Source organism: Lacerta agilis, chromosome 5 (genome assembly GCF_009819535.1).
Source record: "Lacerta agilis isolate rLacAgi1 chromosome 5, rLacAgi1.pri, whole genome shotgun sequence".
In the NCBI taxonomy this organism is placed as follows: Eukaryota; Metazoa; Chordata; class Lepidosauria; order Squamata; family Lacertidae; genus Lacerta; species Lacerta agilis.
In genome coordinates, this window is record NC_046316.1 from 11791557 (window position 1) to 11818293 (window position 26737).

General features: G+C 44.6%; 1 protein-coding gene across 2 annotated transcripts in view; it reads left to right on the forward strand.

Moving 5' to 3' along the window:
- Positions 1-26737, forward strand: part of SYNPO2L (synaptopodin 2 like) — a 38089-nt gene extending 11352 nt beyond the window's left edge. For both annotated transcript variants that reach the window (XM_033148596.1, XM_033148597.1), the window contains exons 2-4: positions 832-983; positions 6062-6729; positions 20185-26737. In XM_033148596.1, coding sequence (XP_033004487.1) covers positions 832-983; positions 6062-6729; positions 20185-22520 — 3156 coding nt within the window. In that variant the 3' untranslated portion in view covers positions 22521-26737. The remainder of the gene's footprint in view (positions 1-831; positions 984-6061; positions 6730-20184) is intronic.

Below are 26737 nucleotides of genomic sequence, written 5' to 3' on the forward strand. Positions count from 1 at the left end.
CATCATTGGCAACTAGGCAATTTTTTAATTTGGGGGGAGGGGTTTGTTTTCATAGGGACCACAGCACACTGGGAGGGAAAAGTTAACCCTATCCTCTCCACGTCACCTAGGTCCTGATGAAAGGGCCCCATGTGTTGCTATTAACTGCCAGCTAGCAGGAAATGGAGTGCCTGGTCTTGGCCAATGGGGGATGAGTATTTCCCATGCATTGAGAACACTGCCCCCCACTGTTGTGGTTGGGGAATTGCTGGAGCAATAGAGTTTGGTAAAGGAAGACGGTGCTCCCATATGGCAATGCGGGTGGAGGGAAAGACTTGGGGTAGTTGCAGCAGGTCCTTTCTTGCTTACCTGTGTGGGATATGTCAGCCCCACACTCAATCCAGTTATTTGAGTGGAGACTGGTGTCACCTATCCCAATTTGACGTATCCTTTTAAGTTGCAAGAAGTCTTGGTACTGTGCTCAAGCTTAGGCCGTTCTTTGCAGAGTGGTCCCTTTGTGTGCAACATATGCTTTCTACATTGTTTCACATCACTGAAGTTGCCCCTTGGGAGGGCTAGGTGTGAATGCCATGAGACGAGAGCCAGAGAGAGGGACACAGCAGCTGTCATCTGAGTTATGGTCTCCCTATGTGGGGTTGGCATCAACGATGGGGTTGTGGCCATGGGCTGAAGAGATATAGAATGTGGCATAAGTGTGCCCCTTTCATGTGCTGACCAAACCCCTTTTTCAGCTTTTCCATGATGGTAACTATCATGCTGTTGGTATCCCTGTTGATAGCCCAGGAGGGAACTTTCTCCTTCACACTCTCTTCTCTGCTTTTCCCTTTTTAGATCCGTAAAAGAAGCAAAGCATGCCGTGGGGGCTTATGGGAAAATGATGAACTGGTATCCATCAATGGGAAATCATGTGCTGGCCTCTCACATGCCAGCGCCATGCAGATCATCGACTCCTCAAATGGCATCCTCAACATTGTTGTTAAAAGGTAAATGATAGCAGCTGTTGGCTCTTGGTGTCAGCTGAGCTCAGTGAAAAATGCAGCACCCTGCTGCTGCATTCATGTAAATTCTGTCCTTTTAAAGTTAAGGTAGCACAAACTTATTTTGATTAAATGTTCGATGTAATAATATATGTGACTTCATATACCTTCCCAGCTATGCCTGTCCTGTGCTCCTACTTCAGTCCCAGAATGCATGTGAGTGTCATATGAAAATGACTCCCCCCCACTAACAGTACAGGGACTATTTTTCATTATATGTAGTCTGGGGGGTTTTAAAACCTCAGAATGACTCATATTAGGCTTTTGGACATGTTGGACATTCAGAGTGTGACCAGGCTGGCCTGTTTAAAAGAAGATGTCAGACGTGTAAGAAAAGCTTTCCTGCACCATATTCCAAGTGCCTGATGTCTCTTTTAAGCCACAGCTGTCTTGCCTTCTAATACAGCATTAGGACACTAGTGATCCTTGTGGCCTGAGTGGGTGTTGCATTGACATGCTATTATTGCACATTCAGTAGCTGAGAGCCTGGTTTAAATTTGAAGCCAGCTACATGGAATGCTGCATGGATAAATTCTTGCTTGCTCAGCGCTTAGTCTAAATAGGATCAATGTAATAGCATCGTGTATCCGAGTTCTCATTCTGTAGGCTTATGGTTACTTTACTTTTATATTTTTTTATAATTGCATTGGAGGGCCGATTTCAAGAATATGTGAAGCTCGTAGGTAGATACATTGATCAACACCACACCAAAGACTAATATGAAAACATGGGAAAATAAGATAGAAGCTCTTATGGAGATTGTTAAGCAGTTAAAAAAACAGAAAGCAAAAGGTTAGGTTAAACAGTTTTCATATTTCAGGAAAGTAAGCAATGCTATACCCAAATAACCTGTACCAAGATTGTTGCTATTTAACATTTAACATCAGGATACAGGTAGGTAGCCGTGTTGGTCTGCTGTAGTAAAAAAAAAAAAAATCTGATCTGAAGAAGTGTGCATGCACACAAAAGCTCATATCAATAACGAACTTAGTTGGTCTCTAAGGTGCTACTGGAAGGAATTTTTTATATATACATCACGAGTAAGATGTGGACACTGAGTGAGGAGAGAACCCCTGTGGGTTTGAGTCTTCTTCTTTGAATGCAGCTCCTTGTTGTTTTGCTGATAAACAGGCCACCATGGCTGCCCTCTGGAAGCATGGAATGAGCTGTTCAACAAAGAACTGAAAAAATTCCGCTGAGCTAATGCAAACTCTTGAGTGAACCAGAGCAGCTCTTTAGGTCCCAGCCACTCAGCTCAGTCAGCATGAGCCCAACTGGAAAAACTCATGGCTGTCAACTGAGCAGGCCCTTGCAGAGCCAGGCAGAGGCCCGGGTCAGGTAGATAATGTGCCCCCCTTTTTTTACCCTGGGGATCTCTGAAGTCTTATAAATAAGTAAGTATATAAATAATTTTCACAAAAGTTATGCTGACAAATAATTTTATTTCAAGGCTTGAACCGTATCTGCATATAAAGACAAAATGGAAAATATATACAATAATGCTTTTTAAAAATACGTAGGGAAAAGGATTGTTTTAAGTATTTACATTTAAATCATGGTGAGTGATTGTGAATATGCTCACCGAGGCCCCCTTTGGAATCGGAGGCCCATATGACCCCCCCTCTGTTTGGGCCTGCAACTGAGCCTTAGTTTAAAGTTGTGTTGCTGGCAACAGTGCCTGCATCATCACTACCACTGCCAATGCAGCCAGTACGGCCTTTTAAAGCCTTCTCTGGGCTGGAGTATGCTTGTGTGCCCAGAATTTTATTCTGGCACAAGGTTAATTAAAGGATAAGTTGGACCCATGGGACACTGCCATGCATGCAAATTAAAGTAGTTAACAATTTTCTCATTTGTCGTGTATGCAGTTAGCAGCTTCTTTAAGTGTGCCACAACAACGATAAAGCATAACACTGTAGGCTTATGCAATTTTGACCGTTTCCACATAAGGTGGCACTATTTATTTTTAAAATGCATTGATCTGATCCTAGATCATCTGGTACTTGCCCCTCCTGCTACTTGCATGTACCTCAGTGGTGAATGTCAGATTTTGCAAACAGAAGAGGCCATGCTCAGTCCCCTGGCTCTCCAGTGAAAAGGATGGGGATAGCAAGGCTGGGAAAGACCTCTGGTTGTTTGCCAAAACAGATGTGACCCAGGATCAGATATCCTGATTACTTTTTAAAGCAGCAGTGGGGAAGGAGGGTGCTCTCATTTGGATTGGAATGACAGTGCTTAGGAAGTGGGCGTTGATGCATTTCCCTGGGTGCTGTCAGTGCCGCTTCTTGGGTCAAAACTGGAGCCCCTGGTTGCTGCTTTAAAGAGAGAGAAACTGTTGGGAAATCCAATTCTTCTCTCCCACGTCATATGTATTTCAGCCTTGAGACATTGAAGAATACTACAAATCAAAGGAAAATATTAGCTAGAATGACCAATGGCCTGACTCAGTATTATCTACAAGACCCCCAAACTTGCATCCTAATTCCTTGAGAAACTTCTTTTCAAGTTGGACTTCAAACTTCAAAACTACCAATAGGTAGACTGTGATCTACTGGTAGATCGTGGGGTGTTCCTGGTAGATCCTGGCAGATCTTTGGCCCCTCAGTGCTCTCCCCCCCCCAAAAAAAGGGAGGAACAACTTTGGCTTCCTAAAAAAAGCTCAACAACTTCAGTCCATCCAACAACAATGGGTAGATCACTGCCAGTTTATTTTAAGTTTTTCCCCCCAGAGGTATTTTATTATCACCTACTTCATTTTTAAAGAAAGGGTGGTGCTAAATAGGTCAGGTAGTAGAGAAAAGGTGAGCATACCAACAGAAAGACATGCAATATATATTAAATTTCACCATTCCAGGGAAGGAGATGTTGCAAGTCTTGAGAAATTCTGATAGGTTATCCTTTGCTGCTGGGATGGATGCCGGCGGGGGGGGGGGATGACCTGTGCCCCCTCCCCAGATATTGAGGGACTACAACTTCTACCAACACTGACTATAGGTGATCGAGTCCAACCACATCTGGAGGGCCACAGATGTTCCAGATTCCAGCTTCTGTAAATGTAAATTCAGCACAGGATCCCTGATTGGTTCGTATCGCCCAGGGAAGGAGAAGAAAGCAGCCAGTTTTTTTTATACTGTGAGTAAATCACAGTCTATTGGGAGTTGGACGTCCCTGCACTATACAAACTTGATAAAGACTTTTTACCGGTTTTTCTGTCGGAGTGTGTATATTGTGTGTTTACTGTTTATATGGTGTTTTGTTAATTGAAGTATTCTATAAAAGTTGTGTAGTTGTAGTTTTTTGTTTTGTTTTGTTTTGCTTTGTTTCGTTTCTGTGTGGGGACACTTATTATGCACTTTATCTAACCCAGTATAAGGCAGCTTCATATTTCTCTTCTGTTAAGAACTAACTATTCTCCAAGCATCCAAGGGCATGGTGTATTTTCTCTGTTTCCCATTCAACGCCATTCTTGCGGGTTTTATTTTTATTAAAAACTATTTTATAGAAGACTGATAAATATCAAAATCAACAAACAAATACATTTTTATCTCACTTTTCTGATAACTGAAGCTGACAAATGATGGATAATAGATATGCTGAGACCATACTCTAAATAATATGCACAGTTGCGGTTGCCTCACCTCAAAAAAGGAGATGGAAAAGATTCAGAAGAGGGCAACCAAAATGATCAAGAGGTTAGAGCAACTCCCCTTTGAGGAAAGGTTACATCATTTGGGGTGCTTTAGTTTGGAGGGAAAGTGAGCAAGTGTGGAGATGATAGAGGAGTATAAAATTATGAATGGGGTGGGGAAAATAGATAAAGAGATTTCTCCTCCCTTTCTCCCCTTAATAGAACCAAATCCTGTGACAAAATAATATGTGTGCACATAAATACACATGTTTGTATACTGTTTTGAGGGCTTTTGGGGGGCCTTTTTGGACAATCAAATGGTGTATAAATTTTATGAAATACAGTGAAAATAAGATACAAAAATCCATTATATTATTGGAAAATGCCATGCAAAAATGTGCAGATTAGGGAAAATTACTTACATGTGTATATTAGGTGTTATTCCAGGCAGAACACTGATGGATTTTTATGAGGACTTTACTTTATTTACCATACATTTCCATGTATAAGACTAGATTTTTTTCTTTAAAAATTATGCTAAAAAGTTGGGGTCATCTTATACATAGATAGCATAGCTGTCAACCTTTCCTTTTTTGTAGGAAATTCCCTTATAGCATTGGGAAACAGCAGGGAGGGTTGACAGCTATGGGATAGTGCATAGGGTGGGCTTTTGGTTGCTGCCGTGGCTGTCGGTGGCTATTTGGCGTGTTATTGGTTTCTGCATCAAGGGCTTGTGTTGATTGGTTGGTGCTGCAGCAATTGGGCGGGCAATTGGCAGCTTCTGCCAGCAAGGGGACACACAAGAGGTGGATTTTGCGCCGCGTGTGGTTGAGCAATTATTGGCAATCCCCGCTAAGAAAAGCTCAACAACCCTGAGCAATCTCCCCCCATTTTCTTAAATTTGAGTCCCCCCAAAATAGGGGGTGCCTTATACATGGGGGGCATCTTATACACAGAAAAATACTGTATTTTATTCTTTTGCAAACCAATGTGGAAAATTGAATTTAAGATTAGAAAAAGGAGAAACTGAAAGAAACTGAAACTAACAGATTCACCCAGTACAGTACTATTAACAAGCCATATTTCATACTAAGAGGTTAAACTTCTTCATGAGAGACCCCCTGATAACTAGATACATTTCCGATTTTTGCTTAATTTGTATGAGTGGCCTTCTGACTGCAATATATAGGAGGTTGGGGATTCACTCTCTGTATCTTCATTAGCCATTGTGTGACACAGTTTCATAATTTCCTAACCATAAATTGACTTTGGTTCTCAAAAGAGCCATACTGGAGATTCTGCTCAGGATACACATGACTGCATCAAATATTCATCTATTGCTTTGTGTGTAACTGACCCAGAATCTCTTAATGTATTTTCTTCTTCTTTCCTGCAGGGCGCTTAGTGGGAACCCATCTGTTGAGGGGCTCCTGCGTTCCCCTTCCCCCAGGCAGCTGCAAGTGCCCTCGCCAACTTCTCCATTCAGCCGGGCCTCCCAGTTGCGCAGTCCTGAACCGGCCGTTCCCCCTGCTGCCCTGGAACCTGAGCAGCAGCCCCGACGGCGGCAGCCCCTGGAGAACATAACCTCACCCCCTGATAGCGAAGCGTACTATGCCGAGACCGACAGCGATGCTGACAACATTGCCCAGGAAAAGCACCGGAGAGCTCGCAAGAAGAGCCCCCGTTCTCCCCCAGGGGGACCAAACAATAAAGTGGGCGAGCTGCAGGATGAAGTGTCACTTTCCGAGATGAGCGGGTATGACAGCACCCCCGAGGCAACAGCGCAAGCTGCAGAACGTGGAGAAAACCTCAGCGGCGTGGCCAAGAGGGAGATAGTGTGCCAGCCGGGAAGCCGCACCGATACCCCCTTCTCAGAGAGTGAAGCTTTGCTACTGCAGCCACCCTTAGCTGAAGACAGAGAGCCTTCCCCAGAGGCTATGCTCCTCCCACATGCAACTAAGAACATTCGAGCAGAGAGGCACCTCATCCCCATGATAGGGCCTGTGGAGCACCCCGTCGATGAAGACCTCACCACCACCTATACAGAGAAAGCCAAACAAGCCAGTAAGTGTTCCTGGCAGACCTGCTTCCTTCTCCCCTCTTCCCTCCCTGCCCCTCTCCTTTTTGCTGATTTCAGCTTTTCTTCATGCATAATTTGGATTTCCTTAGTGCATAATTTTAAGGAGTACACACAGCTCCAGTTATAATTCCGCATCAATCACTATTACCTTAATATTATCTTCTTTTGGTAATTGTATTGGCTCAAGTTACAACTCAGAAAACCCAAGAGCTCCGTTAAGGTGCTTCTCCACCTGAAGTGCAACAGACCCTGATCCTTGCTTTACACCATTTATGCCCACTCGACTTCTTCAGTCTGTGGAACTGGCATTGTTACGGCTGCCACATAATCCCGTATTGGCCCGAATATAAGCCGCACCCGAATATAAACCTCTCCCTTAAAATTCCACTGGCACTCACACCCATTCCGTTTTACCGTATGTCTGTTTCAGCAGCGATATCATAAAAAGTCAATTTTTATAAGGTTGTGAATTTAAGCCGCACTTTAACTTTTCACGGTTGGAATTTGGGGAAAAAGTGAGGTTTATACAGTGGATGCTTGGGCTGCGAACGCGATCCATGCGTTAGGTGCGTTCACAACCCACACTGCTGCGTCTGCGCATGCACATGTCTCAATTCGTTGCTTCTGCGCATGCACAAAGCGTGGTTTAGGGCTTGTGCACATGCGCGAGCGCCGAAACCCAGAAGTAACCCCTTCCGTTACTTTCGGGTTCGGCGCGGTGCATAACCTGAAATTGCACAACCTGAAGTGGCGTAAACCTAGGTATGACTGTATTCAGGCCAATATGGTACTTGTTCCATACTTGCAAGAAATCCATCTTTTATTGTGCAACACCTATATTTGGGAACTCCCTACTTATTGACATCAGGCTGGTGCTGATGTCAATTGCCTGGGCTATTCTATCCAGACATGCAGAATTTACATGTTATATTTCATTTTAGCTGTTGTTGATCTTAATCATATTTTGACTATTCCAATACTTGTTTATAACTGGCTTATAGCAATTTAAAAAATGTTTTACTTGATATTGTTCTCAGCCACCTAGAGGTGTGTTTTATACATTTTGCTAAATGTATAAATGTTTGTTTATTCCTACACATGGAAAGGGACAACAGTATGAGAACCGGCTTTCAAAACTACCTTTGTCAGGCACAAACATTACATAGCTATCAACCTTTCCCTTTTTTTGCAGGAAATTCCCTTATTATAGCATTGGGAAACAGCAGGGAGGGTTGACAGCTATGACAAATAATGGTCAACCACATGTCCAAAAAAGCCTCACCCAAAGTCTAGTTCACTGTTGAAAATTTAGATCTCTGCGTCTTCTTCAGAGTCCTCCTGGGGTGCTGCTGCTTTTGCTGCCAAATGATGTTATGGCCCTGCTTCTGGGATGACCTCCAAGTTGCGAGTGGTGCTCCTCGTAGATTGCAGCTGGCCTGACTCATTTAGCTTGCTGCTCAGTGATACAATGCCTTGGACTGGGTAAATGATGTCAGCAAAGGGGCTCCGGATCAGTGGTGATTTCTGCTCAGTAAGTCAGCTCAAGCAGTGACTCAGCAAGATGACAGCAGTGACTTCTTCTGTTTGGGTGGGGTATAATGAACTTAATGGAGTTCCCCCAATAAAACAATAAAAAATCAAAGAAAATATGATATGCATGCTTTACAATACAAATTTATATCAGGTTTAGATCATATCAAGTCCAGAATTCACTTTGTTCAGATATAACACTAAACGATGGTTTGGCATTATGTGAATGATCCTCATGCTCACATGCTCCCCCTTCCCTCCTCCGGTGGTGCAGCTGTGAGGTGGTGACCAGAAGCTTTCATTTCCAGTTTTTTAAAATTCTATGTGGTTACCATTGTTTCCAAATCTAGGCAAACAGTGGTTAGTCTTAACTATGGTTTAGTAGAACAACCCCCCTCCAAAAAAGTGGCTTATTAATTTGACTTGTTTCTCTAAACAAGAGATAACCCTCAGTTATTCAAAAATGGAAGTAAAACCTTCTGAGAGTTTAATGACTGCCAGAGAAGGAGAAAAGGAGAAGGAACCCAAGGTTCACCCATGTAACACTAGACCATAGTTCAGTGTTATGTCCGAATCCAGTCAAAAAGTTATATCAGTTAAATTGTCATATGAGTGATCTGTTTACATGCACTGTTGATTATTGATGCTAGATTTCAGAAATGATACTGTTGTTTAGTTTTAGTTGGTTTTGAACTGTTAATATTGCATGCAGTTTGCAGCAGATTTTCTTGCATTTTTCAAAGTTTGGTTTACTGCAATTCTAGTGATGATCTATTCACCTTTTCCCCTTATTTTGTGGATCAACTTTTATACAGCAGTAGCAGTAGCTCCTTCACCTTTTAGGTATTTACCGCTTGGGAGGGCTCATTGCTAGTCCCTGACCTGCCACCCTTGCTTTACACAGTTGCCACCCCAAGCCTTTAAAAACCGGGTGGAGAATCTCTGGCCCATGCCTACCAAGTCTCCCTATTTGCAAGGCCATTTCCCCCAAACAATGCCCACCAGCCCACACCTGACATCATATGTGACATCAGGTGTACAGCAAGTAGAGGTGTAGCTGCAGACAGCAGGACTGGACCTCCCCCAAGGACACCAGCTGATTCACAATCAGTTCAGTTCTTTTTGGTTTGGATGTTTTGGAAGGGAAACTAACCTGTACTACCAAACCTTGTAGAAAGTAGGATTGAACCCTCTGTGCATCAGTTGAGTGGGACAGCCCAGCTGCCAATCACCTGACTTCACTTTAACACTTGTCAAAGTGGGGGAGGTTTTTATTTTATTTTTTAAGAATCAAATTTCAGAGTCAAGACTGGAGCTGAGTGATCTGCAGTGCAATCCTATATATGTTTAGTCAGAAGTAAGTTCCGCAGGACTTACTAACACGTAAGTCAGGCAAACCTAAATTGCCAGCCCAGGAGCTTTAGCCACCTTAGATGCAGTATTTTTCTCTTTTGAATAATGCACAGCCATGAGGCCAATGCTGAGCAAGGCAAGGCATGCTCGGCTGTTCTCTGCTATTTGATAGTCCTAGCAGTGGGTGAGCAATGTCTTGCATCATGGCTTATTTTCATAGGCAGAGTCAGAAGGGTCCTAGGAAGGCCAGATTATTTCCTATGGAGCATTTATGAGGGTGCTATAACTAAAGTATTCTGTGTTGTGGGGCAATCCCAAGGCAGGTGGTGCTATAACTTTTTTTAAATTATTTTTGGTTGCTACAGTGAGGGCAGCTCCTAATGTGACACATTTCCTCCTAAACAAATAGCATTTGCATGTAGGAACAAGAATCTGAAATCAGTTACTTTTTTTTCTTTAAAAAATTGTGTACACACTCACTTTCACACACACCTTTATTTCCCTATGTGTACAACTCTGAGGAAGCCTCAGCCAATCTAGTCTTCCTGGGCTGTCTGTAAAGAAGAGGACCAGTGAACATGCACGACAATCTGCTTTTGTGCTATTATTGATCTGGGAATTTTTGCAGTTGAAGTGTGCCTGCATGGTTTTGGCACATAGGTTACACGTATAATACTTACCTGTAGTTATACTTTGAAGAGCGCACCATTCATTTCCCACCCCTCCAATCCTGTGCTGTAATGCAGGAACAATCCCTCAGCAGGAGTAGGGAGGAGAAGAAAAACCCAGCTGCTCTTTATTCATTCCGGACCGAGGTTGAATCCCGAAAAGATAGAAGAACTGTCTCTGGGGGGCAGGGTGTGTGCAGGTGTGGGGGACTCCTTGGTCCTGAATGGGGTAACTGTGCCCCTGAAGGACCAGGTGTGCAGGCTAGGAGTAATTCTGGACTCATAGCTGTCCATGGAGGCACAGGTCCACCAGGGCAGCTGTCTATCAGCTGCATCTGGTATGCTGGCTGAGACCTTAATTGTCTGCACACTGTCTCACCAGAGTGGCAAATGCCCTGGTTATCTCCTGTTTAGACTACTGCAACATGCTCTAAGTGGGACTACCTTTGAAGATGGCTCAGAAACTACAACTAATCCAGCTAGACTGGTGACTGGGAGCGGCCCCCGGGAGCCTACAACACTGGTCCTAAAACATCTACATTGGCTCCCAGTATGTTTCTGAGCATCATTCAAAGTGTTGGTGCTGACCTTTAAATCCCTAAACAGCTCGGCCCTGTATACCTGAAGGAGCATCTCTATCCCCATTTTTCAGCCCAGACATAGAGATCCAGCTCTGAGGGACTTCTGGTGGTTCCCTCATGGCAATGTGGTTACAGGGAACTAGGCAGATGGCCTTCTCAGTAGTGGCACCTTCCCTGAGGAATGCCCTCCCGTCAGATGTCAAGGAGATAAAGAACTACACAACTTTTAGAAGACATCTGAAGGCAGCTCTGTTCAGGGAAGTTTTTAGTGTCTGATCCTGTTTTAGTGTCTGATACTTTTTTGTTGGGAGTCACCAAGAGTGGCTGGGGCAACCCAGTCAGATGGGTGGAGTCTACAGTTGTTGTTGTTGTTGTTGGACACAGTTTAGGTGGGCACACACTGTTTCCCCTGTGTTGTTCACACAGTACATTTGTTACTGTGGCTGATACTTCATGCGCTCGATTATATGTAACACTCAGGCCTAGATGAGACAGTTTATTTATGATTTTTTTCTTTATTGACAGTCTGAATCATGAGAGCTATATACAAGTGGGAGGGTTGTTTCTCTCTCTGAAACATGAAGTACACTCTGAATATTTTCTTTTCTTTCATGTTTGATGCTGTTAAATCAGATTGGAGGGTGAAGGTTTTAGGGTCATATCTGCATGGGGTTGGACTAGATGACCTTTGGGGATCCCTTCCAACTCTACAGTTCTATGGTTCTATGATATTTGGGAGCTAATCTTGATGTTTATTTTGCTCAAGTAGGCTTAGTTTGGTCAGAATCGAGTATAAACTGGAATTCCAGAATTAATGCAAAATACATTACTTTTGTTAAATGGGCCACCACAACCACTAGAGGGTCATGAAAATTTGTGTCCTGGGCTTATTAGACTCATCTACCTGTGTACTATCTGGAACCAAAGTGGCACATTGGTTGCCAGATATGATTCCCTGCCCCCAGCTCTCCCACCCCACTAGCATATCAAGCAACCCCACCCAGCCTTGTGGACAACAGGATCTAGAAACAATCTAGATTACAGCAACATGTTGAGGATGAGCATGAATAATTCTGGATTGGGAAAAACTCAATTTTTGTTCTACACACTAGTCAGTGTGTACATAGTCTTTGTATTGTATCCAGAGACTTATGGTACTTGTAGCCAGAGGAGACACTAAAGGAGCTTTATTGAGAAACAGTCTAAAAATCAGCTATTGTCCTGCACTGCTTCTGCATCTAGCTTCTTCTCTCATCATTCTGGGTAATTCTTCTACATTTCCTTATTCCCGAGCATGAAACTTTGGAGTCTTCTTTCATTCCTCTCATTTTAGAAAAAAATGATATATGTATAAGTTACTGCCATTTTTGACTTTTTAAATATTGCTAACATTCTCTTTTTGTTCCCTCTTTTTGAATACTTCTTAATAGTTTATTTGCTGGCTTGCCTACATTTCATTAACCCTTTCGTCATTGACTCCTTTTTTCTTTACTGGATTCAATTTAAGCTACTACTTTTTGCTTTTAAATCCCTTCACTCTTCCGCGTCTTTCTCTTTTGCCCTACATCCTTCTGCAAATATGTTCCTCTTTGCTAAACCTTGAGTACTTCCTCTGTTTGACATCACTCCACTTTGCTGTCCCTTGTCTCTAAAAATCCAGACCTCCTGACATCTCTCCCCCCTTGAAACAGGGCTTAGACCACATTCCCAAAGAATCTCACTCTTCTCCCTTCATTCTGCCTTCTGTGCCCCTTCCCCTCTCCTTATAGCGGTATCTTTTTTGATCTGTTCCTTTTCATATACGCACTGAATAGCAGGGGTGGCTAACCATTTTCAGGCGAGGGCCGCATGGTAAATTGAGTGTGACCGAAGCGAAAATTCCCCAGAATTCCCATTGCATATTTATTTTCTTTCTTTGTTATTTATTTAACTCCCTGCTTCCATCCAAATCCTTCCCTTCATTTAATTGTTCCCCCCCCAAAAAAACCATTTATTTCTATCTCTTCTTTTCATCAACAAACTCTTCACTTTATGAAACCCCAAATCATTTATCATCTTTCCATCCAAAGTGAATCCATTCCCTTCCTTAACCCCCCTCTCCAATTAATTCTATTTGTACAACGTGCAGTGACTAGCTATTCAGGCATAATGATAAACAAATAATAATAATAATAATAAGCAGTCTGTTTACAGGGTTGCCAGCTTTTGATTTCAAAAATTCTGGGACCTGGCTGGGGTTGGGTCCAAGCAGTAGAGCTTGGAAGATTTGCTGGGTCCAAGAGAATAACAATAGCTTCCTATTTATTTTTTTGTAACATAGTTTATGTTCATTTTCATCTTTAAACTGTTTAAATGGTTACATTAAGATAGATCATTGTCTACATTAGATCATATGACATGCAAGAACTACATAAAAACAAAACAACAAAAAACACTCAAAGAAACGTTTCTGAGTATATAAACAAAGTTGCATTGAAGTTTATATACCAAAATCATTACAATTATTACAGATATGAAACGATGTGTAGTAATGTTTATTGGTTAGATTGGTGACCATAAGTAAAAGTATTTTGTATCAATAACGATTTGAATTTATAGGGAGGGGGAGGGAAAATAAAATAAAATATGTATTTCCTGCACTCGACTGTGCTGCAAACTCTGGGTACTGTTCCACCATATACCTCATTATTTGTGTAGTCAATAAAGTCACACCGGACTGCATGCTTCTGCAGTTTTTAGCATGGCATTGAGGAGCTGAGCAGGGAAAGTGGGTGTGAGGGCAGTCTCGACTGCTGCTGTAGCTACTTCCTCTTTCTTCTGCTGCCATGCCTTCCTGAGCTCTGCAGAACTTGTGGAGCTATGGTGGAACTGCACACACAGTACAGCATGTCTCACATGCCCGAGAGTCTGAAATGGTGCTCTCCCATTTACTTAGAAGACATCTAAAGGCAGCCCTGTTTAGGGCAGTTTTTAATGTTTGAAGTTTAGTGTTCTGTTGGGAGTTGCCCAGAGTCGCTGGGGAAACCCAGCCAGATGGGCAGGGTATAAATAAAATATTATTATTATTATTATTATTATTATTATTATTATTATTATTATTATTATTATTATTATTATTTATTTGTTTATTTGTTTATACTTGGTGCCTCAGGACTAGAAATGGGCAAATCTGTTGATTTCAGTTTCTCATCTTTCCCGTCTAAAGTTCAGTTCTACACATCCGTTTGAACCGCTGCTTATTTGAAGGAGCCTGTTTCAAGCTGGCTTTTCCCTGAGAAGCTACGTCCTGAAACAGTTGGGGGCACGGGAGGCCTTGCCCTTGCTGGCCGGCACACCTGGGACTTTTATGGGCAGGGCATAGTATGTGCCCCATAACACATCTGCTGTTTTTGAACAGGCTAGGGGATGCTTTGGGGTCCAAAGGACCTTTGTGGTAGCTTCTTCTTGTTGTTTTTAAACACACACACACACCACCTTGCACATATAAAGGACATGCAGCTGCTCTTATTCTCTAACCTCTTATATTTGGCTCTCTGTGTTAACTGTGACAACTGCCGTGGAAAAATTGTTTTGCCTGCCAAAGTTCACTCAACTTTGGCTATATTGAGAATGTATTCTTGCTATACTGCATCAGTTACTCTTTATGGATCATATGTAAGGATATGAACAGGGTCAAAATGAATAGGGCATGATCTAGCCAACATTAAGCACATTTAAATCCAATAGATTTTGAGTGAAATGATGTAAGTGCATGTGATTAACTCTGCAGCTGAAATGCATGAGACAAACAAGTTCTTAGCTTTGCTGGATCATGCGCATAGTGTTTTGTAGGAGTTAAAAATTCAGCAAAGCACAGGACATCATCTGTTCTGTAAAATATTTCAATCTTTTTCATTTCAAATTCAAATATCTCACCAATAGAAATCTACTGACTGGGTTAAAGCTTGATAACGCTCATCATATCCTACAGTTTCAATATGTTTTTCGCTCCTGAGTCTACATACACTGATTCACACACTGCTATATATACTTCATGAAAGCATACAGATCACTCTCTTTTAGCCTTTATCAGAGAACCTTTGCCTTTATCGAATACCTGTCAATCTGCTATTGCAGTGAATTTCCGTTGGTATGGACAGACTTTCACAATTCGTCCTGTACTATAAATAGTCCAGCCTTTGGAGTTGTTTGCTTTGAGGTTGTACTGCAATGTTGCTTAATCTCTGGCTGATGTAAAAAGTGGTTCATATGACTGTCGTTCTGTAAACGTTATTTTTTCTTTATTTTCAATGGGGAGTGTGATTGAGCTGCCCAGAGAACTTAGTTACATGGTTAAATAAACTGCTCCTTGCATTCTCCTCCACTTCTTAGGCATTGGCATGGTCTAGATCTTATACTAGGATTTGGGGTTCTATGAACTCCAGTAACATGCTGGTAAGTATTGGAGATATTAGGCAGTCCAAAACCATCCCACAGTGCTGCTCCACTTGCTTTCATATGAAACTAGAAGGGAAATGAGGCCGTGATGTGCTCCTGATTCACATTGCAGTAATTTCAGGTGTGCCTTTATAAAATCAAAGCTGCTTGTTTTGGGTAGCTGTGTTAAATGGAGGCCCTGAGGTATATGACATCCTGTGTCACTTTGGCAGTAGTCAGAAATACACCACTAAGAAGAATTTGGTGCTTTATGGAGGCAGTGTACGTCCAGCCAATATCACACAGTAATGCATTCAGACATTTTTTTGGACAAACAGTGCAGTAAACACCCTTCCACCTTCTCCCCCTGCAAAGTTCATGATGGAAAATACTGGAGGAACTACCTGGTCCAGAGAGAGGAAAACACCTATTATACCCTTTCCTTATCCTGATCTCACAATGGATCCTTGCATTATTCCGGCAGTACATTGTAGCAGGAAGAACTGGGACTATATATTTTTAAACCTTTGCTGATAAATTTCAGCCTTATAATTCTCCCATCAGGAGGATTCTTCCTTGGTGATTCCACATAATTTTGCCAGTTCAAATTTATCCTTCCTTAAAAATCTCATACTCGGCTACAATTGTTAGAACAGGGAGCATGTTGATAATCGTGTAACATCTGGAAATTGAGGCACCACTAAGGGCTCATCCATGCTTACTTTTTTGCCACGTTTCTAGGCACAGATCCAGGTTTTCCACATCCAGGTCCAAGCAGGTGTGTGTATGGTTTGGGGTTGTTGTTTTTTTCTTCCCCTGGCACGCTTTCCATGGGGAAAGCCATGTTTTACCACTGATCACAGCAAGTGGCAACTGGGTTTTTCATGAATTACCATTTGCCCCAATTCAGCAGTAGATTGTGGGTTTTCCTGGGGCAGACTGGGGCATTCTTCTTAGCAGTTTAGGGGTAGCCTGGGATCCCATATTCCGTTGTGGCCACCTCCTGATGTTTTTAAACAAAGGAAACATAACTCCAAGATGGGAAACAATCCTCTTTTAACTCCAGTAGGTCAATTGCCCAGGGTCCAACTAGGATATGAAGGCAGCCTGTTTGTTTGTTTGTTTGTTTGTTTGTTTGTTTGTTTGTTTTATTCACATGTCTGCCCCATATATGACTAATTATCTAGACTTGTTCCAGTCTGGATTTGAGCCTGGTTTCAGGCCAGAGTCAGCCTTGGTTGCTCTGAGGGGGTGTTGCTTATTGAGAGAGGGGCAAACGGACTGTGACCTTGCTTCTCCTGCTTGATCTCTCCATGGCTTTCTGTGCCATTGACCATGGCATACTTCTGATCTGTAGGATGCACACTGGGAAAACTGACTTCCGTGTTCTGTTCCTGCGTAGATTGGATTACATTTTACAGGAAAAAGCAGGTCTGCAGCTTGGGGGTGCTGCTGGATTCAACACTTTCAGTGGAGGCTCAGTGGCTCAGAGTGCCTTTTTCCAGCTCTGGCTGGTTTTCCAGCTACAACATAGGTCCAAGGTACCCCAGGGATCATTTGAACCCTTATATCCCAGCTCAATCACTGAGATCAGCATCTCTGGTTGTTCCCTGAGTTGATGAGGCTCATTTGGCAACAACAAGAAACCAAATCTTTTGTGATCAGCCCAGTCCTTTGCCAAAAGAGATTCAGCAGACTTCAGCCGTTTCAACTTTTGAACGCCTGCTGAAAACTTTTCTGTTCTGCCGGGCCTTCCGCAATGGTTAATTTATGTTTCAACTTTTGAACGCCTGCTGAAAACTTTTCTGTTCTGCCGGGCCTTCCGCAATGGTTAATTTATGCCAGTTTTAAACTTTTCAATGGTGATGAATGGCCCATCTCCATTTGGAGAAATCTACACCAATGTTATCCTTTGCAAATGACTGTGTCAGAAAAATGCTGTTTGTGTGAAACATGCCTGAGTATCAGGAAAGATGACAGTGTTTTGGGATTTAGTGCCTTCATGCTCAGTGACTCAAAGAGTCCCCTCTCCTGAGCGCAAGTGTGAAAACATTTGTGGCAAGGGACATGTCCTATTTTAAACCCCATCTATGGGAGGAGGATGGGAAGTGGAGCAAGTGCTTGACAGTTGACAATGTCCATCACACTGTTTAGTGATGATGCCTGGGGGGTAAAAATAGAGAGAGTTACCTCATGGCTTTCAGCAGCAATGTCGAGGAGACAAAAGAGAGGCTTTAAAAGGCTAGTGGAGCTGCAGGCAAAGGGCCTGGGCTCTTTTAAGGTTTTGGTTCTGCTCCAGAAGGGAGCTCTTCTACTTCTCCCTCTCTTTATGGAGAGCTGTGAGTTAAGGGTGTGTGACATGCCCTTCTCCCCGGGACTGGATGTTGCTTTCAAGAGCTTGGACCAACCATATGCAGGTACCAGTTTATTTTGCATGCCAAACTTTTGCAATCCTCCTCACTGACAGAGGCTCCACTTGCATACAGGGCTTTGCTTTCAGATGGTTTGTATTGCTGTGGAAGGAAGCTGTAGGTGAAAGGTAGCTGAATTTTTGGACAGTAGGAAGTAGAATGGGGAGAACCAGCTTGAATGGGCTTTAAGCCTCCTGTCAGTTGTGCAGTGCCTAGTTGCCTGATGTGCTCACTAAACTATAATGTCCGTAAAGAAGGTAAAACAGAGCCAATGAAAATAATTGGTGGTTGATTCAGGACAAGGAAAAGGAAGCATGCCTTCAAAAAAGATGCACAGTGAATTTATGGAATTTGCTCCCACAGAATGTAGGGGGGACCCTTTGGAGAGGCTTGCTCTGGAGGGTGACAAGAGAGGATGACTCCCCCTAGAGAGGGGGAGAGAGAACTCATTGGCTATTAGTCATGATGGCTACTGGGGATCTCCACATGCAGAGGTGAGGAGGGCAAACAATGCTGCCTTCATCCCTGGGCTTCCTGGAAACAGCTACCTTTGGAAAAAGGATGCTGAACAAATGGATTCCCGGTCTGATCTTACATGATTATTAAACACAGAAGATTTAAGGTTTATTGGAATTTCAGCTATTGTTTCCATTGTACTTAATACATTCCATGATTTTTTATGAGGTGTGTAGAGCCCTGTTGGTATCTTCAGCACCTTCTGTTCCCACAGATTTGTCTGTCATTTGTCTTGACCTTCACTGTGCCCGACAGTGGGATAGATAACATTCCAGAACAGCCTGTATCTCAGTGGTTGTGCCTCTAGAATGGATGGAGCAGCAAAGGCAGGAGAAGGAAGGGGGGGGGGAAATGAGAGGAGGCTGAAGCAGGAAGTGCTGCCTTTTCTCCTTAGAGCATTTTAAACATGACATTAAAAAGTGTGTTTGAGACGCCTATTTATTTTTTTAATGTCTCCTATGAATGCTGTTCATGCATGATGAGGGAGACACAAGAAACAGAATGTACACACCAACTACACTGGAGTTAATTTTCATTAAGAATCATTTTACAGTCAATTTAAGTCTCGCACATGAAAATGTTTCACTATGGTTATCTTGGACCATTGATTAAATGTCAAGAAAAATCCATTGGAAAAATATTTTTTCCAGTTTTTATTTTAAATGTTTTCCATCAAGTTACTCCCTCAGATTCTAGAAACTCTTCAACAGAGAAATGGAGATGGATGATAGCCTTGACTGCAGTTGACAAGGCAACATTTTCTTCTTTAAGGTGATTAAATGTGTTTGGAATCGTGTATCTTCTCATGGCACCCATCATATGCTCTCTCCTTGCAGCACGCCCTTGGCTTGTTGTCTACTGACCTCTCCCCCCCCCCAACCACCCACCCTCTCATCCCCACTTAAATTCTCTCTCTCACAAACACACATACTACGTATGCTTCTCTGTGCTGGAGTAGAGGACACTTTTGCTCGAGCAGCACATGCAAGAAAACAAGGTGGCAGAAAAATACCGTTTCAGATATCTGCAAATGGAAGATCATATTTTTACATGCTGCTTTACATTTATTTATTTATTTAGTTAGTTAGTTAGTTAGTTAGTTATTCATTCTGCTTGATTGTTGGGGGGGGGGGAGACTCAAAGTGGTTTACATTCTAATAGAAAACTAGCACAGCACAGGAAGGGGGCTACTTGAGCAAGAATCATAGAATTGTAGAGTTGGAAGGGACTTTTCACTTTGGTCTGCCAGGGGAGGAGGTGTTTCCTCTTCCTGGAAGCTATTTGTGGGGGAGCATCTTAAAGTCGCCCACCTGGAGCCTGGCATGGTACAATCTACTCAACTCTGCATGTATAGACCCAGCCTCAATCCTATGAAATCTTTCTTGGACTACCACAGGAAGTGAGAAATTGTTACCTTGAATTTTGTCCAAACCTCAGATCCAAACTGGAAGCGCCAATGTCAGAAGATTTTTATTTTCCCCTATCCAGCCAGCTCTGATATCCCCACATTACCTGAATGCCTGGCACAGTACTGGTAATAGTTAGCAGGAGGGGCAAGAATATTCCTCATGTTGATAGGTAACTCTTAAGAACATAAGAAGAGGTTGCTGGATCAGGCCAGTGGGCCATCTTGGTCTGCATCCTGCTCTCACAGTGGCCAGCTAGATGCTTGTGAGAAGCCCACAAGCAGGACCTGAGAGCAAGAGCACTTTCCCCTCCTGCGGTTTCCAGTAACTGATATTCAGAAATCAAAACAAAATAAAATAAAAAATTCCTTCCAGTAAAAATAAAAAAATTCCTTCCTTCCAGTGATTTTCAGAAGGATACTGTCTCCAGTTGTGGAGGCAAAGCATAGCCATCATGGTTAAAAGCTGCTGATAACCAGATAATCCAGGCTAGGCTTTCCTGCCAGATTCCCCACAGTATATTGACTGTGCCTCTCTTTTTGTCACTGTTCCTTGCAGAGCTTCATCGGAGTGAGAGCATGCAGGAAAAGAATGTGAAAGAAGCCAAAACCAAATGCCGAACCATTGCATCCCTGCTGACAGATGCGCCCAACCCCCATTCCAAGGGTGTCCTGATGTTCAAGAAGCGCCGCCAGAGGGCAAAGAAGTACACCCTGGTCAGCTTCGGAAGCGTTGACGAAGACCGCTGCTACGATGAAGAGGACGGCGTCTTCCCAACCAGCGAATCCGAGTTTGACGAGGAAGGCTTCTCCGATGCCCGGAGCCTAACAAACCACTCAGACTGGGACAATACTTACCTCGACATTGAGAAGCCCAAGGGGCCTCCTGCCCATGAGCAGGACCAGGCTCAGCAAGGCCTCAGCGGAGCATCAGGCAGAGGGGCACAGTTGTTTGAGCAGCAAAGGCAGAAGGCTGGTGAACATACTATGGAGAGAGTCCCTACTCATGAGCCAGAAGAACAGCCCCCACCTCCACCTGTCCTTCAAGCACATAACGTGTTACACAATGAAGCACCCACTCCACAGAAGGCAGAAAGGGCCCCTCTGAGTGTCCACTTAGAAGCTGTACAGGTCTCTAGCCAGCTGCCATCACCCAGCCCTGCTCAGCTCCAGTCTCCATCAGGCATCTTCGGAGGAGGAGCAGTGGGCACCCAGAACTCGCCAAGTGCCACCAGCATCTTCAACAGATCTGCCCGACCTTTCACTCCAGGTTTTCCCGGGCAACGTCCTATGACTTCCTCTGTTGTGTTCAGACCATCTGCGCCAAGGAAAAGCAGCGAGAGTTTTGGTGGGCAGAGAACAGTGGTGCCTCCTTTCTCCCCTGTCACTCCAGGGACAACTATGCTTCCTGCCACTCCCATGACAGTGCAGCCTAGTGGCCCAGCAAGTGCCTCTGTGTCTCTGTATATCCCAACCCCTCCATCATTGGTGCAACTCTCAGGGGCTGGAAATTCTGCGGAGGCCAAGCCACCTTCCAACACAGCCCGAACCTCCACAGCTTCCATATACCTATCGGCACCTTCTAAGCCAGCTGCAGATGCTGTCGCTGCTACATCCCCGCCATTGCTGCCTTCCCAAGGCCAAGAGATGGCTTCTTCGACTTTGTACATCAGCCCGGTCCAACAACAGCCCCTCTCCCAGCCCTTCACTGTTGTAGCACCAGCCATCTCACGGCCTGCTTCTGTGCCCTTTGCCTCTAGGGAACAGAGAGTTGCAGTTCCGGCTCCCAGAACGGGAATCTTGCAGGAGGCTCGCCGGCGGAGCAGCAAGAAGCCCATGTTCAAGACTGTGGAGGAGAAGAAGAAGAATTCCCCCAACCCCGAGTTGCTGTCTCTAGTGCAGAACCTGGACGAAAAGCCCAAAGGAGACCACCACGGGGCAGGCTTTGAGTCTGGGCCCGAGGAGGACTTCCTCAGCCTGGGGGCCGAAGCCTGCAACTTCATGCAAGCCTCGGGTCGGAAATTCAAGACCCCGCCCCCAGTAGCTCCTAAGCCCCAGCCGTCAAAGGCCTCTGGCGGACTGGTAAACGGCTCCTCCTCTGCCAACGACATATCCCATATGAAGGGGAAAGGGGCGGAGCTCTTTGCCAAGCGACAGAGCCGCATGGACAAGTTTGTCGTGGAGTCTGCTCTAACACCGGCCCCAAAGGCCAGGACCCCATCCCCGACCCCTTCCCTGCCTTCCTCCTGGAAGTACTCCTCCAACATCCGCGCCCCACCGCCCATCGGTTACAACCCACTGCTCTCTCCGTTTTATCCCCTGGCAGCCAGCAGGTCGCAAGCCAGCAAGGCAGAGAGCAAAGCGAAAAAGGGGCCCAGCCAGAAATCGGGGATCAAGGCCATCGACTTCATGCGGCACCAGCCATACCAGCTGAAGTCCGCCATGTTCTGCTTCGGGGATGTGCCAGGCTCTGACGTCCAGGCCTCTTCTGCAAGCCAGGCAGCCCAGCAGTCCAGCCTGTCTTTCACCCCGGCCAAGCAAGTGCCCGTGAAAACAGCCCGGACCTATGAGATCCGCCGCTTCTCCACACCTGCTCCAGCCCCAGCTTCCAGCAGCCTGGCCCCTACAGTGCTGGCCCCCCGCTCTGCCACTACGCTGGATGAGCCTGTGTGGAGGACAGAAATGACCTCCATCTCTGCACCCGCTTCCCCGGGGCCCTTCCAGGTGGCTCCCCCACAGTATCTAAGCTCCCCTGACCTAAGCCAGCCAGGCAGGGGGCCTTCCCCAAGCCGACCCTCCTCATCCTCCAGTTTCCAGGTAGCGAGACCCAGGTTCTCAGCTGCGCAAACTGGGATGCAGGCACACACCTGGAGACCAAGTTCTGGTCACCAGTGAAAGTGAAATAGTGCTTCCCCATCCCCACCAGTGGGCTTCTTCACACGTGTTTTTTTAGGTGTACACCTAAGTTTTTTTGGGGGGGGGCGTACATCTACAAATTTTAAAGTGTAAATGCAGCAGTTTATCCTAAAAATACACCCACCAGAGAGCTACAATTGGCTGCAGCTCACTGCTGAGTGCCCACTTTGTGGCAAACCCACGTTTGCTGCTGTGTAGTAATGTATTGAGATGGCCCACAGGCGCAAGACAGGCGTTTGAACAGAATAGTTACCTTTAGCTCCTTCCCCTCCCCCCTCCTTTTCTGTTTAAGTTGAGTTCCTGTAAATTAGGACAATGAAACCAAATGGCAGGCAAGCAACCTCCTTTTCCAGATCCCTGAACTATCCACTTTTTGGACTTGCGACGTTTCCAAGGGATTTAACTGTGTCCGGAGCAGGAGAAAAGTAGCAAAGATAGAAGGGTTTGCCATTCACATAGCAGCAAGATTCATAACCGCCCTAGGAAAAGCAGTGCTGTGCAGCTGTAAGCAAGTGCATTTTTATCTCCAAGAACAGCTCCTCGCCCTGTCATTCGGAAGCCCTGTGTAGCATGAGCTTGGTGGTAAGGTGGAAAAGAAGCAGTAGCAGAGGCATGGATGGAACCTCCTAATTGTCTCAACATCTGCCTGCTATCGCCCACAAATTCAAAGTTTTCATCACTCTCTTCCAAACAGGATTGTCTTGGAAGCTTGTTGTGAGTTCCTTGGGAAGGCAGCCAGTGATGTATTGCAAGTTTCCGCTAATGCTAGGCCTAAGAGACCCAGTCTTTGCCCTGCCTTAACTGAGAGCAATGCTGTAGCAATCAAAGTTTTCCAAGGAAATGCAAATTGTTGTTATTATTTCTTAAATTTGTATACGGACATTCATCTGAAGATCCCAGAGTGGTTCACAACAGAAAATCACTTTCTCTTTTGCATTTACAGGAAAGGCTTGGCAGGCATTTCCTCAGTGTCCCTGTGTTATGTCTCTGCCTCCACATTAGCATTACGAAGCAAATATGGCAACTGCCAGGCATGGCATTTGCCTTGTAACATGCCGTTCTCTCTTGAAATGCCCCAAGACTATGCCCCAGAATCATCTGCTTCTTCAACAGATAAGTCAGGTAGAAAGTTTGAAAGCAACTGGTTGACACAGATGTGTGTGCCATTTGCTATGTAATTAAAGGAGACAGGAGACACAAATTCCTCAAAGTTTCCTGGTCCTCCTCTGAACAGCTGAACGAGAGGCTGTGCAGGACTGCAAGGGCTGAAAAGTAGCATGAGATGAGAATTCGAGGTGGAAGAGGCACAGAGGCAGCAAGGCAGCCAAATGACTACTACTTTATGGCAGTAGTGGGGTAAAGGTGTGTGAAAATGCAGGGTAGATCTTCTCGCCATCTCTCTCTGCTTAGCAGCCAATTTGCGTTGGTCAGAAACCGGACAGTGTTGTGTGTCAAAGCACCAGAGAAGGAGAACCCTTTCAGAAAAATGAAAGGAAGACCCAAGTGTGGAATTTTGGAGTGCAAGGTTTGACATTAATCTCTTGCTAGAATAGGACACTGTAAGTGGGAGGGAGGAATGTGTGAGCAAGTGCGGGAGTAGTTTTCAGAGTCCACAGGACAGAGTTTTAAAGCGTTCATGTACCTCATATACTTTGTCCAATCACTGACAAGCTAGCAACTGGAAATGCGAGTCCAGGGCCACTTTTTGTATACTCTCCCAGGTCAATGAAAGCTAGCAGGGGGAGAAGGGATGGCTAGGAGTTTTACATCTGCTCAAAGCCAGGAAGGGATAGAACAGGCAGCTTGCTGGAAGAACTGCCCTGGATGTTCTTGGGGCGTTTTTGGCATCCCCAGAAGCAGGTGGTGGCCATACTAAAACCAAGAGGGGGGGTGGAGAGATGGCATTAATCAATGTAATATCTTTAATTTCTGTCAGCATAACTTGAAGCTTCTGAGTTTGGCCTCTTTACCCATACTATGTAACATAAGAAGCAAACCCAGCCCCTGTCCCCCAAATATTTAATATGATGGTAGGGAGATCCGTTTAACAAAATGCTGTACAGTGTATACCTGATTCCCACACAAACTTGACCTTGCCTGGCTTATGTTGACCACTGTCCAGGCCAGTTCACAATGTATTACTTGTATGGAGGCCCAGGTAAAATACCAAAGTATACAGGGCAGGCCACTGTTCCCCTGCCAACAGTACCTGCAGAAACAGGGGCCTAATTAATTGTTTGTCTCTACTCAGAGAGAAGTGAGGGCAGGGGTTATTTCCCAGCCGGAACTCACTGAAACTCTGTTCCGGCACCTGTCAAGTGGGTGCCATTTTCATTATAAGAGAGCAAGGGATGTGAGTTCTGGCACCTCTTTTTCTAGAAAAATAGCACTGAGTGAGGGTGAATTGACTAGGCCCACGACCTCCTGTGATGCATCATTGCTGCACAGTTTAGAGCCATTCATGAGTTGGGGGGGGGGTGTTGAAGTTCTTAAGTGTGGAAGCTCCCCATGTGATTTAGAGCCCTATGCGTTTGCACATGAGGAGACTGAGCAGCTGAATAAGGCTTGTAGCATGGAGAAAAGCATGCCTGCCATTTGAAATCAATGCATCATGTATATGTTTGGGCCAGTTATTATGAGGCTCAAACAGCAGCTGAGATGCCAGTTCCTTGCTCCCTGCTGGTTGGAGAAGATACACACACAAAAATACATATATACTGTATATATCAGAATGCTCCTGATCCTGGGATTCAGGTGATCCCAAAGAGCCAATCCCTTGTCACTGCCTGTTTGGTGCACTCTCATCTTCAGCTTTGTAGATGGAGTCTAGATATTGTTGGGCTACAAACTCCCATCATTCCCAGCCACCTTAGCCAACTGTAAGAGATGATGGGTGTTGGAGGTCAACAATATCTTGAGATGCAATGCTGAAGAACACAGGCCTGAGCTCAGCTGTCTGTTTCAGGAAGTTATCCTTTCAGCAGGCAATGGTGGTTGAGGTGGGGCTCCAAGTGCAAGAGGGTGGATAGGTTCAAGGAAGAGTAGATATGAAATACTGGTTAACATTGTCTGAAGAATGCAAACCTGTCATTCAAGAGGGAGACAGATGGAGAAAGGTGGTTTGTAATGTGCGGTTTCCACATCCAGATATGTCCTTAGGCCCAAGGTCAAAAAAGTTTGGGAGGCCTCAGCCTCTGTGTAGTCCTGCTGACCTCATGCAGCCAAGTTTGAGTGCTGAGACATAGCAAAATTGGGGCTGAGGAGGGGGGTGTTGATCACTGGGACATACTTCTCAAAGCTGCTGTGCTGTGAAATGCAAGTTGCCTGTTTCTGTCTCTTTTGAGCCTCCTAAGTGTTGTAACAGCTGCTTGACTGTCTGCAAGAAGCACTGTAGTGACGATAGCAGAACCTCCCTGGCCTGGCACAGCTTGCTCTGCAGCAACCGATGGCGAAAAAGCTCTCTTGGTGCCCTTTTAAGAGCTCTCATGGAAGTATGGATCAGGGTAGTGATAGGCTTACCTTTGAAAATGGGTGCTGGGCACCATGAGAATGTAGAGATAGGCTCTTCCCATTCCTTCTGCCTGGCACAGGTTTTCATAGTTTAAGAAGAGGTGTGAAATGGTGGAGGGAGGCAGCCTCTTTGCAAGAAGCCTGAGAAGGGAGCGCACTAGAGGAAGGGATCCAGTGGCTCTGTTCTGCATGACAGTCCCTGTCGAGCCAGTCTGTGCTCTAGAAAGGTTCCAAGTCCAATCTTACAGCTTAGGAAGTGACACTGGGAGCTAGAATTCAGAACAGCTTAGGAAGCAATACCGGGAGCTAGAATACAGAACAAGAGTTGGGAGCAAGGCATTTATTTGGATGAGCTCTTGATGAGGCTTCTGTCATTTTCACAGTCACACACAACCCAGCTGGAAACCACATCAGTGAAATCTTCACTTTACCCTTTATCAGATATCTTGTCATTGTTTGCTATTTAGACTGGCAGCTCTCTTGCTTCTCCGGGAGGGTGTTCAAATTTCACAACCAAGAAACGAACCTGCCAGCAACATCCTGAAATACACAAGGCTGTACATCTCAAGCAGTAAGAGAACTTGTTCTGTTCTTTTGGAAATATTTTTATTTGATTTTATTTTTGAAGTTAAAAGTCACTTTACAACTGCTTGTGCTGAGGAATAAATTTCTGATACGCACTTTAA